Raw genomic sequence first — 15704 nt, 5'->3', positions numbered from 1 at the left:
ATGAGGATAGGGTAAAACCATATAACTGTCTTGAAAGCAAACAAGAGAAGCCAATTAAGATTTCTGAGTAATGGAATAACCTGAAAAGAGTAGTATTTTAAAAAGATTATCTAGCAGTGATGTAATGCAGCCAGAGGAATAACGAAGGGAAAAAGCCAAATACTACAAAACAGTTAAAGAAAGGGAATGAATGAAATGATGATAATCAAAAAGAGAAGTATTAAACATTGTAGAGAAAATAATTGGCAAAACTTAGCACAAGGGCAGAATCAAAGACAATTTTGAGGCTCTTAGCCTAGATGGGTAAATTAGACCATCTTTGATTATAACCAGGTATTCAAGGAGAAAAAACAATAATTTAGGAAATGAGTTGCTGGAAATGTATTTGGTCATGTTAAGTAAGAGGCCATCCACCAGAAAAATGTCCAAATGACAGATGTGAAGGTGTCATTTAGCTATTAATCACTAATATGTATTAAAATAGGAATTTAGAACAAGAGTTATAGGTGTAATTTTTGTTCTATTTCTTTTATACTATATATCACTTAACAATTTATTCATCACAGAGAAATGGGATAAGACACTTTAGAATATCTCCTCCCTTCTTTACTGACTGGTTATACATAATGCAAAAGACAGCATAATCTTTCATAATAACTTAGCAAAATCAATAAATGGTGGCAGTTAAGCCCTTTACAAGGCTCTGCTGCTAACAAATGGTATACTAAGCTCTATGCTAAACTAGTTAAAGTTTAAATTATTTTCCTTTTTTCTTTCTTAAAAGAGAAAAAAAACACTCCTGTATAGCATAAGTTCATTCAAAAATTACTTTTTAAACAAAAAACTTTATACACATCTACATGGCAAAGAGGAATTCAAACCATACCAGTCTATAAAATCATCTCCTGCCTACACTAGATTGCCACAGACACTATTAAGATGCTGTGTTCTTCCAAAGACTTTCCACACATATACAAGCAAAAGTAAATAAGAACCCTTTTTAAAAACTCAAAAATACTTTAACAGTGTTCTATTCTTTGTCTTTTTCATTCAATAATGTATGTGGAAACTCTTCGTGTTAGTTCATACTCATCACTTTTTTAATGACTATATTCCATTGTATGGATGGATCATAATTTAAAGGATTATAATCACTAGACATTGAGGTTGGAAACCAGCTTGTATGTCTACAACACAGATTACCCCAATGACCTAAAATATGAAAGGCTAAGATGGAGTACCTATCGGAAATGAGCAAGCAAATACGTTTAACTTGTAAACGGCTACCAGTATTACATGGGAAAGTGCAGATATGCACTGATTTCCATTCACTGACATTTCATGTTTTGGGTTATGTTATTTTACATCTCACAGCTTTTTTGGAATTCTTAAATTTAAAGCATGATATTTCTTATGTACTTACCTCCCTTTTATTCTCCCAGGAGAGCTTGGATTTGAACTGCTGCTTGCATTGCTTACAGTTTCCATTCGTGATGATTTTGTCTGCGATTGTTTGCCTGCTGATGAAAGCGGCTTATTAACAGCTCCTAGAACATTGGTTGTTTTAGGCTGAAATGAAAAACGCAAATCTCTATTTGATTACAGCCAAAAGAAAATAGATGTAAAGAACCATAAATAACATCTGCCAAAGTGTTTAAATGTACAAATCACGAAAAAGTGCCTATCCTTGAGCAAAGCAAGGATTATAATAAACTGAGTATCACTTGAACAAATATGTAGCAAGCATAAATTTAAGTTTCTTAGTTATTTGGAGGCAAAGACTTACACAGAAAGTGACACAACTTAAATGCATAGTCAACAATGAAAATAGATAATTAGGCTCTTGCTACAGAAGGAACTAAGAAAATGTCTTTTTAGTTTAATATTTTTATCTTAATATAAAGGATAGATATTTAAGGATCAACATCTCCAGGGCTTTATCAGAAGGTAAAAAATAAGTTCTGTATTGCAGATTGCATCTAGACAGTAAATATAACTATTTCTTACTAGTAAATGGAAGATACCTAATACTTATACTTTCTTTTGATACATCAATTTTTAAAGAAATACAAAATAACACAATTATGCCAATAATCACACTAAAATAAACTACTACATAAAAATTAAAACAATTTCAAAACATACTTTTCCAGGAGTGAAAAATGATTTCATTTCTGGAGGCAGATAATTTTTGGTGTTACTGAAGTTCTACAAGCAAAGTAGAAGGACACAGTCAGTGAAAATTGAAACACTGTATCTATGATACATATTTATTTAAACTAAATAATCAGTTGAAACTCAAAATTTCAGTCACTGATTTAAAATGCTTTAATAAACTTAAACTAACCTCGTACTAACTCCAGTATTAACACAACATATTTGAGCTCTAACATGCTAGAGTGCTAAGAGCACACCAGCAAGTACAGGCTTACGTAATAATACTCTCCAGGGAAGAGGCCACACACAGTCCCCTTACCTTAAAAATACCAAGGTGAATGCTTAAAAGCAGACAGTCCCTTTTAGCTAGCTATTGGGTGAATCTACAGGTCTGAGTTCTTATCTCTAGATACTGGTAGGACCTTAACTGGTATTTTGCTATTTGGAAAGAAAAAAAAAGTAGTGGTGGTTCCCTTACTCTCAGCTAACTTACTAAGCTTAAATGCACTATGAACCTCTAAGAGATTCTAAAAAATATCTTTTTGTATCATACCAAACATGAGTTTCACGAGTGGTTTGGGAACATTCCTGTAATGTTCCCAAGATCTTGGGCCTATTCCAGTGTCAGTTCTCTGCTTGTTTCCTCATACCAGTTACAAATCTCAATCAAGGGATTATAACTTAAGACTCCCAGCATTCTCCTTCCCATTCTGGATCAGTGGCCATTAACTCATACATCTACAAGCTTTGATCACATTTTTGCCTGTGTTCCTAAACTGGCATAAAATGCTGGATTCAAACACTATAGATCATCCTAATTCATCTCTGAACCTTACTTGTGTCCTACAGTTTGGCCCATATTCTTCTCTTGAACCACATTATTAACACTCATGGCGATCTTTCCATGACATTAGTAGTGGGCCAGCTCTTGACAATGATCCTTCCTGACCTTCCCACAACCTAGTGCCAAGAATACATCTTATTTCAACTTACACAAACAAATTCTAAAACAACTACCTTGTCAGGTTGGGTGAAAAAACGAGCAGGTAGTACTGGGTCTTTAGGAGATTCCAAACTGTATGTGGTGCTTTTTGACATGATGATATTCATGGCAACATCACACACAGTATACAGTTTCTGCAATGGTATTTAAAAAAATTAGATACTTAATGGCATCCTAGATTCTGTGAATTAGGAGTAATTCTACAACATGCATTTAATATGGAGTTTTCAGGACAACAGTGTAAGTTAAAATGCTACAATGACTATTATTTTCATTAGTTTATTAGTAACAGTATTATTACTAATTCTATATTAGTAAGTCTAATTACTATTAATAAAAATACTATTTACTACTAAAAGGAAAGACTAATGTTGTCTACAGAAGTTTGATACTCTATAGTTAAATGCTTAAAATCGACATGGAATCAATTATTTATAAAGAATTACACACTTCATTCATTTTTGCATCATCTGGTCCTTGAGCATCTTTTGTTTGTTTAATATTTTCTACCATCTTTCTGATAAATGCATGGCTGTTATTTTCATTCTTTGCCATTAATATTTCCAGAACGAACCAAAGACACCTAAAAAATACCAAGAAAAAAAGAAGAAAAATTTCATTGTTAAAAACAGATATAATAATTTTAAACATAAGTACAATAAACTACAGAAGCAGAAAAAATGAAAAAGAAACACCTACAAATCAACAGAGAAAAAAAAGATATGTCACACACACATTACAACATGTCAGCAATGCAGGTGAGAGTTCACAAGACACCTTCTCAAAGTCTCACTAATTTTCCTAGGGAGGCGGGTTAAAAAAGAACAGAAATGGTGTTAAGAATGAAGTGATTGTAACCCCTGGCTATAACAGGGAGGGAGACTGGCTAAAGAATAAATGGGCCATAGATAAAGTGAAGCCTCAAATACTCAGGACTGATTGTAGTCCTGACTGGCAAAGAAATCTAACTACCTTACACTCAATAATTATGAATCTTCATCAATAAATTAGAGGGGAAAGTCATGGCTGACAACTACATATACCGTTTTTGCTTAAAGAGAGAAAAATAAAAAGAAAGCTCCAGTACCTCAATTTTAAAGTTAATTACAAAAAAAATGAAAGTTCTTTGTCTCTGTGTACTATGCAGACAGAATGGGACAGAGAAAAAGCACAGAGAAGAAAAATGGGAGAAGAAGGGAGAAATGTGAAACAAGGTATCATTCTAGAAGAGAGAAAAAGTAACCTCTGAGATCTCAGACATAGGGTAAGTTCTTCCAGAATGGCTCTCAAAATGAAGATCACTCATGGCTCTACTAGGGCAATTTATAAATACAGCCAAAAATGTTTTGTCAATTCTGAAGAATATTTTTTCCATTTCAAAAGTCAAAACTCTCTGAGAAAGAAGGATGGCTAAAAGTTTTCATTAGTTATAATCACTCTAACACAGAATTCATTTGGGGGGAACTAACTGCTTATTATTATTTTTTTTAATGGAAACTGTGGGCAAAAAAGATGGTAAAAGCTTTTTCTCTTGCCATGAGAAAGTTATCAGTAATTTAATTTTATTCTCTTGAAGCATCTCAAATATTTAACTATAAAATATTTCTATGAATTAAGAAACCAAGAGCTATTTTCCTTTAATAGGAAGTTAAAGACATAGTAAGTTAATTTATTGAAAACCACAAAGGTCATCCTTTATTATAACATAAACAGGGCTTTTTCACTGTTAAATTTTAGATAAATCTTATTTAAAGAACTCTGCTGGTATTATGAAGACTTCTCTAAATACTGTTATATTCCCCTGCTACACACCCAGGCATATATAGTCTCTTTCAGCCTCTCAACAAGAATCTTTGAATAAATTTTGACTGTCACAAACTTTAATTAGAGAATCATCAATGAAGTAGTAAGTGGGAGCAGTTTCCTGGTTATCAGCTTGGCCCATTATAAATTAGACCATCCTCTCTTCCTTATGGAGGAAGAAAGTAACTGCAAAGAAAATGTGCTTACCATGTGAATAAAAGAAAGTATTAGTTCACCCCACATGAAAATCTATACAGTGTTTCAGACAAAAGTAGGAAAAGATAAGAACTGGAATGAAAACATTTAATGTATTGTTTCAATAGAAAAGAAATGACAGACTGGTAGAAAAACTGGAAAGTAATTATGTTAAGTTGTTTTGGGAAACTGTGTTAAGAAATGAAATATGAAGAGATGGTATGAAAAAAGAAAAATAAGAGAACAAATAAGGTAAAAACCCTTAAACTCCTAAGAAATGAAATAAATTTAATAAACTAATTATAATTGAGATTTCATTATCAGCAGGAAAGGGGAAAAACTTTCAGAAAAGTATGAAAATGGGATGGAAAAAGTCTTACTCTTTAACATCTTTAAGTTGTTCAATATCCTGTACTTTGACATAATCTGGGTCATGTGCCAAAAGGTGAATTGTATATGGAACAACATACTCAGGTAGAAGAGACAGTAATTTTTCTGAAAAAGATAAAAAAAAAAAAAGAAGAAGAAACAAAACAAAAATATCCAGGTTAGAAAACCAAATCTTACTCATTCTCTTTCTCTCTAATACTACATCCCAACAATTTACTACAATATGGCTAGAAGAAAAATACATTGAAATGTCTAGTGTGCAGGTACACCATAAATCAAACAGTTTATTCATTCATCCATCATGTTCAATATTGAAATGTCTACTAAACGCACCATGTACTGAGGCTACAAAGACAAAATTTTAATTTTCAATGGATATGGGGGAAAGTGACCCAAACTATATTCAAGATTAAGAAACATAAGATCTGTTTTTCTTGTTAGTATTAGCAACTCTATGTTCAACACTCCTTGGTAAGCTGCTGAGCAAAATGAAAAAACTGGTAAATCTTTAATTTAGTGTGGTACCAAAATTTAGTGTGGAACAGCTTGATACTATTTGATACCATTTGTAACAGAAGAACAGATATAAAGGAATAGACTTTGATTCTAGGACATTTTAAATAACAAGGAAACATCTTTTTACTTTAAATTCAAATATTTTTATATTTTGATTGATATCAGCATGTCCATTAGAGGTAGAAATGGTAATCCTAACCAGTTTTAATAAAGATTACTCAAAAGACCAGGATTCATATTCTGAACAATTCCTTTTATATTTCCTACCCTCAAAACTTAAAATCAGATGTTCAACCTAGGGCATAATAATATATATAGTATACATTTTATATATATATATGTGTGTCAATAAGGCATCACGTTTTATTTCTATTGCTGAACTCAAGGAGAATAAAACCTAGAGCATAATAATATATATATATAAAATATGTATTATACATGTGTGTCTATAAGGCATCAAGTTTTCTTTATTTCTGTTACTGAACTCAAAGAGAATAGTTTGTGTGTAATATCATTCATTCAAGGTAGGTATAGAAGGAAAAAAGAAACAGGGTTCAAAATTCAGTGAAATTCAAATTAAAGTCTATCGAGTATCTACTGAGTGTTTACTATTTTCCATGCCTACTATTTTCACTGGGGCTTACTATTTTAAATACAAAGATGAATATGACTAGATAAAGACCTCACACACAAACATAGATAGGACAGCAGCTATACTTATTGAGTACTTATTGAAGTGGACAGTGCCCTAAAATAAAAATAGCTGGCAACTACTGAGTACTTCTTTAGAACATGCGTTATGCCAGGTGCTTTATATACATAACTTTTTAATCCTCATAACAACCATAAGAAATGAGTAAAATTATAAAATCTTACAAATAAGGAAACTAAGGCTCAGACTGCGAAAATAACGCAACCAGTAAACAGCAGAGGTGGGATTTGACTCCAGAGCCCTCATTTTTCCCAAGGTGAGGAAGGAAGTCAGAGAAACAGGGTCCCAATGGTGAGACACCAAAATTATTTTAAAGGATTGAAAAAGGGCAAATCATGCTCCCTGGTTTTGTTGTTTGTCTATTTGTTTGGCCAGAAGGGGGAGGCACTTTCCAGATACAGCTGACAACAGAGGAAAAAGATGGCTGCACAAATTTCAAATAATACAGAGTACAAGGAACACAGAATTTATAGTAGGGAGTGGCTAGAGAGAAAGCTTAGAACTCAGGCTGAGAGTAAACTATAAGAGGCCATGCTAATGAGTTTCAAGTTGATCCTATGAGCAATAAAGTATCAACACGTATTTCAAGCAAGGAAGTGATGTGATCTGTTTTAGAAAGATAATTTTGATAGCGGTGTGGCACAGCTGGAGGTGGGTCAGAGGCAGGGAAACATTTATAAACAGGGAGCTAGTCAGGAGTGTATACGATAATACAAGTAAAATATAGCAGGGTTAGGAGAATTGAGAAACACTGAAGATACCTACTAGAACAATTAAGAGGATTTAGTGACAGATGAAAGGAAGAAAGAAGGCATGAAGAATGCCTCTGATTTCTGACTTGCATAACTGAATGGATTCTAATGCTGTAAACAAGTCATAAAAGTTGGAGAGGCACAAAAGTTAACAGCGTGGGTGGTATAAAGTGAGTAGTTTAAAAAGGCACACAAGCACCTGATATTAATGTCAGTTACAGGTGAGGATAACCAAAAAAGACTGAAGACCTGTTACATATTTTAGTTTTATCATTTAAAAGCTATTCAGATTAAAATGCACAACTCTGAAGGCAAGAGTTACTACTTAAGTTTTTTAAACTTAAAGATAGTATTTAGGCAATCTATATAAATGTAAATTTTACTGTTTCATTAAAAGTACCTCCAACGTCACTGCTTATTTCCCTTGGCCTTTTAGTCAGTTACATAAAGATATAAGGGTTGATATTTAAATACTCTTGAATTTGTATTTTTAAAATGACTTTCTAAGGGGAAAAGCTGTTATTGAATAGTAGTAATAACTTCTTATTTAATGAGGGCCAATTAGAATATAATAAATAAACAGTAACATCATGTTGTATTCTATAAAACTGAAACTGGCAGGATGGAAAAGTACACTTCTCATTTTCATAAACGCTTACCACTAACAGCTGCATGCTGCTTCAGATACTCGCGTCTCACATTGATATTTTTTACCAGACACTGCCTGGCATGGGCTCTTCTTTCTTTTACGGGATCTTTTGCACAAAGTGCACAGATTGCCATATACTCAAGTGGAAGCCGTAATCGAGAAAGGCCTTTGTGAAGCTTCTGAGCAAAAACTTGTCTTACTTGATAGCATTCATCCTGTGGAGACATAATTATTCCACATATTATCCACGTGGCACCAAAGACTAAGTAACAACTTCAGATATGAATTTGCCAAATCAAGTAACCAGAAGGGTAAACACAGCAAATTTACACACAACCACTACTTCTGCTCATAAGACTGAGATGTTGTGACAAGCTAATTTCAAGACTGGAGTGATCACCTGGACCCTAGTAACTACATGTGTTAGAAAATATTGAAGGTACTCTTAAAACAAGTAAAACTGGTAAATGTAAATTTATCCTAACAAATAAGATATGAGAAAAAAGCTGGAACACTATCTCATATTTAACTTTTTCATTTACTGAGCAAGATAAAATTGTCCAAGTTACATATTTTAGTTTCATCATTTAAAAACTATTCAGATTAAAATGTACAACTCTGAAGGCAAGAGTTACTACTCAAGTTCAGAAACACATTACTTTTAGTAATTAGCAATGAACCAATCTGTTCATTACCACTGTCCCTGCTTTCTTCACACTAAACTCGCTGTCTTAAATCACCTGCCTCCACTCTCCTAGCTAACTCCTCCTTGTCTTTAATGACAGCTCCTCTGTCTTCCAGAATCACTGCCTAATCTTCACCCTGCACCCACCACTGTGCTCTCTTGGCGATCTGTGCAGATCTCCAGCATAGCATGTTTTTGTACACAGGATTAAAATGACTGGCTTATGTGCCTTACCCATCCCTGCTTATTTCCTGAAGACAAGAGCTGTGTCTTTATTTATCTTTGTGCCACTAAACCTAGTGCAATGTCTGGTAAACAGATTATCAGAATTTTTTCTAAACTACAGGGAAAAGCTAAATATGACTTTTGAGCCACACATGAGACACATACAGACCTTCTATGAAATACAAAGACCTCCATAATTACACTTTACACTCCACCAATGAACACAAGGTGTAGTATTTTTCATATTATTGCAACTTAATGTGCACTATTTCTTCAATCTACAATGTTACTTGTTTTTCTTCAAAACCCAGGTCATAACATCTTGCCCTTATCTTTAAATCCTTATTTTCTGTATCATTTAATTTAAACTCAGTTTATTATAATATCAAATATCCACTTTAAAAAGAAGTAGTCTAGCTTTCATAGATACATTGTCTATTATCTACCCTCATACTCAACAAAATAAAGTTATCTCACTCCTTCTTCAGTATCACCCTTATGGCGGAGAGGGATCTTCATTATCCTATTATTTATTATGAAAATATCCAATTATAAACTGTATAAGTAAAAGTAAACATATCACATATATATTCACAAATGAACAGATCATTCATTAAAACATTAAACAAGAGGAGAGGGACAAGCAGGAGTATGGGATTAACAGATACAAACTACTATACATAAATAGACAAGCAACAAGGATTTACTATATATATAGCACAGGGAATTATACCCAATATCTATAGTGGAATATAATCTGCAAAACCAAACCGAATCACTATGCTTTTCACCTGAAACTAACGCAATATTGTAAATCAACTATACTTCAAAAAAATAAACAAAAACATTAACCACCACTCCAACACCCCCCCCACTTAGATGCATTTGCAACCAACACCATGTTTTTGTCATTCTTTCACTAATCAATGAGGATCCAGTAATACAATGCAAATTAAGTACAAAGTCAATTGTGAATCATGGCACAAGTAGCAGGATTTCAAAAAGTCATCAAAGTGATGTCAGAGAACTGTTAAATTATATGCAAGGCAACTGACAAAATTAACAGCAAAAGACGAGAAAACTGACAAGAATAACGACACAACGGGAACATTAGAAGAGACTCATCTGAATAGAGATTTAAAAGCTTTCTCCTGGGAACTGAGGAAGTCTCCTAATGTTTATTTCATTTATAGTTTTTTTGCAAAGATTTACCCTTTCAACTAGGTTAAAAAATGTGAAGTAAAGGACAGAGTGATAAAATTTTTATCAGGAAAAATACACTCTTAAAAAAGCAAACACTTGATACTTTTTCATGTTTATAGTTATAGCCAATAACTGGTTCAACATAAATAAGATGTCTAATACTACAAAATATTTTCCCCCTAGATAATCAAAGCTTTCATTCACTACTAAGAAATCAATTTTCATCTGAATCTTAAATAAATTCACTTTCAGTGGCCTTTTAAAGTACAAATTATTCCTCAGAACTACTTCTACTATCCTGTAAATAGTTCAATTATTTCTGTATTGCACTGTATTACTAGTACTTATTTATATTTTCTGTTCTCCTAAGAGGTTATTATCTTCTTGAGGGTTGTAGCCATGATTCATCTTTGTATTTATAGAACCCAAAACAATGCACAGCACATAGCAGTACATAGTGAATTTTTAAAGAACTGCAGTCAAATTCTAAAACACCTAAGCAATTATTAAATAATTTTATGATTCATATTATTGAGTTTCTATCCCTCCAGATTTACTTTCTACTCAAATGCATGGTAAGGCTTCTGAGATACAATATTGCTTTTAAAGAGTTCAACTCAAGTTAAGAAAAATAAACCACAGGCATATAAATATCTAAGCACAAGTCATGTATGTATCAGAGGACTACAGGTAAAATCTGTAGGGGATCAAAAGGAGACCAGCTACAAGAATAACTAAGTTTTGTGGAGAAGATTGCATCTGAGCGTTGATTTGCAGAAAGGATTGGATCTGGATGTGTAGAAATGAGAGGTGAGAAGAAAACTAGAGGCAGCAAACCACAAGTACATAAAAGAAAAAAAAATTGCTCAGATTCACAGAAATGAGAGTACGTAGGGGGTAGTGTGCTAAACAAAATTTTAAGATGTATATCTGCGTCCAAATATTAGAGGGGCTTGTATGGCAAGTTATAAAATAGATGTGATTTTTTTCTTTCTTAGGAGTATAAGCCTCTACGTATTTTTGACCAGGGGAATAACCTGATCAGAACTGTAATATGGAAATGTAGTCAACGAAAGAGAAAGTCTGACAATAGTATAGGTGAGAGCTAATGAGGGTTCCAGCAGGAAGTATGGTTAAGATGGTATGTATTAATAATCTGCACTTTTGCAGCAAGGTTAAGTGCAAGCAAATGGTCAAATGTAAATTATGTTTTTAGATCGAAGAAATGACATTCATATTTATTTGATGCTTACTGTGAGGTTCTACATGTCAGAAAAGAATAGAGTATGCATTTGGTCCTACATTAACAATACATGAAAGTTTGAAATTTCTGTTTAGCATTGGACCAGAGACTTGAAAAGAAAAGTTAATGTTGCTAGAATAGGAGTTACATGGCCAAAGAAGAATAGAAAATGACATGGCCAAACAAGAATGTGCAAGTGGAAAAGTTGGTCATGAACAAATCCTCACAGAACATATCTTTAAAGGAGAAGAGAAGGGCCAGAAAATGTAGTCAGAGAAATATGACAACAATCAGGAAACAAAGACCAAAGATGAGCGTTTCTAGAATAAAGGCACAATGAGTTGTGTCAAATGATGCAAAAAGGACATGTACCATGAAGATTAAGATCATTGGATCTGGGGACTTTAATAGAGCATTTTCAGAAAACAGTAAAGGCAAATGCCAAAAGATGAGGAATGAGAGGATAAGAGGTAAAGAGATTACTCTTTCTTGAGGTTTCGAAGTTTAAAAAGAAGAGATGGGTGTATGGTTTAAAGCAGTAGCAGAATTAGGAAAAGTTTTGTTTAGAATATGATAACCTCATAGGTTTGTAAGTTGTGAGAATGTGCTAATAATTAACTTTTAATCACTAACACATGTTCCATAGTCAACAGAATTCCAAAACAATCTTTAAACTCAGGCAATCTGAACTTTCACCTTGGGAATTTGGTGACTGAGGTAATAATATATAACAAATAGTGTGCTAGACAAGAAAGCCTCCAAAAGCTGGCCAGTGTGCATGCTTTTTGTACATAGTGGACATTAAACCAATGATGTGCGCGTACTTATTATACTTAAGGAGTTTCAAACAAAGCCCATCTCTTTGGGCATATTTCCATACTTTCTTCCTTTTTTCTTAAATTTCTACTTCACAACTGACAGCACCAATACCTTAAGAAATGCTAAACCAAGAATCTGATAAATCAACTGCAGGTACTGCCAATTGGAAAACAGTAATTACATAGGCTGTTTGCTAAGAAACTTAATATATACTTTTAAGACAATTATTACTTTATTGCAAAGTAAGATTTTCTCCAAAATTAAAGGGGAAGACTAAACAGGGAAATTATGGGTTCTCCCAATGTTATTCTTCCAATTGTATAATATCTGAATAACAACACCAAAATTAAAATAAATCATAATAAACAGGATTTGGAATAGCTGTTTTAAAGCCTGAAGTACCAGAAATTGGCAAAATGATTACAATTTAAAAACAGATGATTGTTTATGTCTAGGGGTTATACATATGCAGCAACAAGCAACAGAAGGAAGAGAGGAGTGGAGAGAAAAATTAAAATCCCTGAAATAAATGCCAAATTCTTATAAATTAGATTGCACGGAAAAGAACAGGAAAACTAAGTGTAAAATAACTAAATTATAAATGAAAAATCCATAATGGAATATCGTATTTACTATTATAAAAGTTCTTTTTCTTTAATTTTCTTAGTTATGCTAAAAACTTGTAAAGCAATAAATATTATAGCACTCTAATATGAAATCCACAAGGCTGGAGTATGAATCCATTAGTAGCACTGTTAATAATTTAAAATTCTAACTCTCTGAGTAATAAAGAATGCCTTTGACGTAAAATTAACCTATACCATGTCTTTATAAAACTATAAATATCTACACATTTTCTTTCAAGAACTAATCCATTCAATCCTTATTATTCACACATTATAAATTTGTGAATTCACCTATTCACTAAAACTTATCTGTAAACCCCAAACACTACTTGCTGCACTTCCATGGTCATTTGCGAGCAGCAAAAATTTGAGTTGCCTGACATGTGTGCTGGCTGAGGTCACACAGGGCAATGTTCTCCCTTACTGTTTCAACTCTCATTAACAAGTGTCCTTTTGGTAGTCTATTTAGTGCCACATTTCTCACAATTCTGTACTTTTTGTTGGTTATTTTGTTGTTTAAAATAGCTCCTAAGCATAGTGCTGAAGTGCTGGTTAGTGTTCCTAAGAGCAAGAAGGCTGTGATGTGCCTTATGGAGAAAATACGTGTCACATTAGCTTTCTGCAGGCATGAGTTACAGTGCTGCTGGACATGAGTTCAGTGTTAATGTCCCTGTGAGCACTGGTTGAATATTGGCTTATTCAGTGCTTGGGGTGACTTCATAGAACAGAACTACTGCAAGTAACGAGAACTAATTGTACTATGTTAGCAACCCAAAACTCAAATGACAGTTTTACAACTCTGAAATGGTCTCATATATAAATTTTCCAAAAGGAGACACAAACATTCATGATTTTTATCTCTGTATCATGGTGGACTTTTTCTTCCTAAAAGTCAAAGACCAAACAAAGTCATGTTCTACACAGCCATTTTCCTTACATTGATAGCTAACGCACATAGCTGATACTGTTCTAATGTGATAATTTCATGGTAACAGGGTTCTTGTGCCAGCTTCACAATAGCACTCCCAGCAGCAAGTCTCAGGCGTGACATATCTGGTTTACTGAAAAATAAGCAAGGAAGAATGTAAGTTAGATTTCTAACTGTCTACACAAAAACATTCCTACTTTGTATATCTAATTTTATAAAAATTCCTCTGACAGAAAAAAGGGGGGGTAGGAAACAATTTGATATTGAAAACCATATTATGTTTACTTAACTTTTAGAAGATGGTATCTAATACTACAAAATTCTTCTCCTGAACATCAGTCTATGCTAGTCATTTAATTCTCTGTCTACACAAAATAGCTTTTAGCCAAGCCTAGAGCAAATCTATCTGTACGTTTAGTTGTTCGATTCTAAGACTTCCACTATGGGTTGTTTTTTTTTTTTTTGATAAATGTGTTTACTTATAGATTATGCATACAAATGTTCTACAACCTGCTAATCTGTCAACAAAAACTATGGTGCTAAGTACAAAAGAAGAAAACAGGTGTAGTGGATAAAACACTCCTATTTTTAGCTAGAATTCAAGTTTTAAAATATTACTAAGAGCCTCTTTTTAAGTTTAAGGAAAGAAAATTTTTTGCTAAATGGGACATACTTCGACAATTAGGAAATTCTTGATTGGTTAATATATCTAATCAATCCTTCCTAATATAGTGACATATTACATGAATTACAGGGATCTTGAAAAAAATTATAGGGATCCTGGACTAATGTGAGGGAAAGTTATAACTCCTTAATTAGGACCCCCTATGTCCATAGTAAAGCGCCATTATTTAATGCTCATACAACAAATATGCGTCTATCATATGTACAGTACTGAGAGGGACTTAAAGGCAAGTCTTAGTCTTCTAAGATCTAATGGTTCACTTGGTTTAAGTCTCTTCCTTTACCTTTTGAAGGATTATGTAAAAATACTGACTGAATGCACACCAGCATTAATACAGTTCTGAAGTTACATGTCCTAGAGGTGCTTTTTTAGTTTACCAATAGTAATATTCCAAGTAGTTATTATAAGGTAAATCACTCAACCACTGCTAAGGAAGGTCTGATTTTCCTGTTGCAGTTTATTTAGTATAAATAAAAAAATAGTTATAATTAGACGCTTTACAACTACGTTTTGAAGATCAGGTTTCTATATAAAGTCTTGCTTAGCAATGCAGAACAAATACAATTCACATTCATTTGTAGAATTCAAGTACACATTTGATTTTGTTAAACACTAAGAATAAAAACAGGTGAGATGAGATCTAAATAGGCACATAAATAATGCAATTAACAAGTTTAATAGTCAAAATGTATTAATACTAAGGAAATTTTTTTCTCCAATTATATAAATCCTGAACGCTAGCACATAAATTACAAAGTAGAAGGGGAAGACAACTAATTAAACTGAAAGAAGGTAAATAAATGAATTACACATGGTTTTCAAAGTTTTCTTTTTATTTGATTTGTTTGAGAAAAATGTGCTACTACTGTTACCATCCTACACAAAAAATACAGGATGAGCAAAACAGGATGGAAAGAGACAAAGCAGCTGGTAGTCACTGGTTATATTTTGTCTTAAAGAAAGTTGGATATACTAAGGGGGAAAAGTTACACTCATTTTTTATTACTAATAAGAGGCAATAAATGGCACTTGTGTTTTCAAACTGGAAAAATGTCTAAATTTTAGCCAACCTTGACATAATAACCACTACCACCATCAATACCTCTGATCACT

General features: G+C 33.0%; 1 protein-coding gene across 6 annotated transcripts in view; it reads right to left on the bottom strand.

Annotated features, from left to right (window-relative positions):
• Positions 1–15704, bottom strand: part of PDS5B (PDS5 cohesin associated factor B) — a 162446-nt gene that overhangs the window by 13498 nt on the left and 133244 nt on the right. For all 6 annotated transcript variants that reach the window (XM_072976100.1, XM_072976101.1, XM_072976104.1 and 3 more), the window contains exons 24-30: positions 13916–14039; positions 8188–8392; positions 5539–5653; positions 3611–3743; positions 3175–3294; positions 2146–2208; positions 1424–1569 (exon numbers count right to left, since the gene is read on the bottom strand). In XM_072976100.1, the coding sequence (XP_072832201.1) occupies positions 1424–1569; positions 2146–2208; positions 3175–3294; positions 3611–3743; positions 5539–5653; positions 8188–8392; positions 13916–14039 (906 nt within the window). The remainder of the gene's footprint in view (positions 1–1423; positions 1570–2145; positions 2209–3174; positions 3295–3610; positions 3744–5538; positions 5654–8187; positions 8393–13915; positions 14040–15704) is intronic.

The sequence above is a fragment of the Vicugna pacos genome, chromosome 14 (genome assembly GCF_048564905.1).
Source record: "Vicugna pacos chromosome 14, VicPac4, whole genome shotgun sequence".
NCBI lineage: Eukaryota > Metazoa > Chordata > Mammalia > Artiodactyla > Camelidae > Vicugna > Vicugna pacos.
This window is presented reverse-complemented; position numbering and strand designations above follow the sequence as displayed.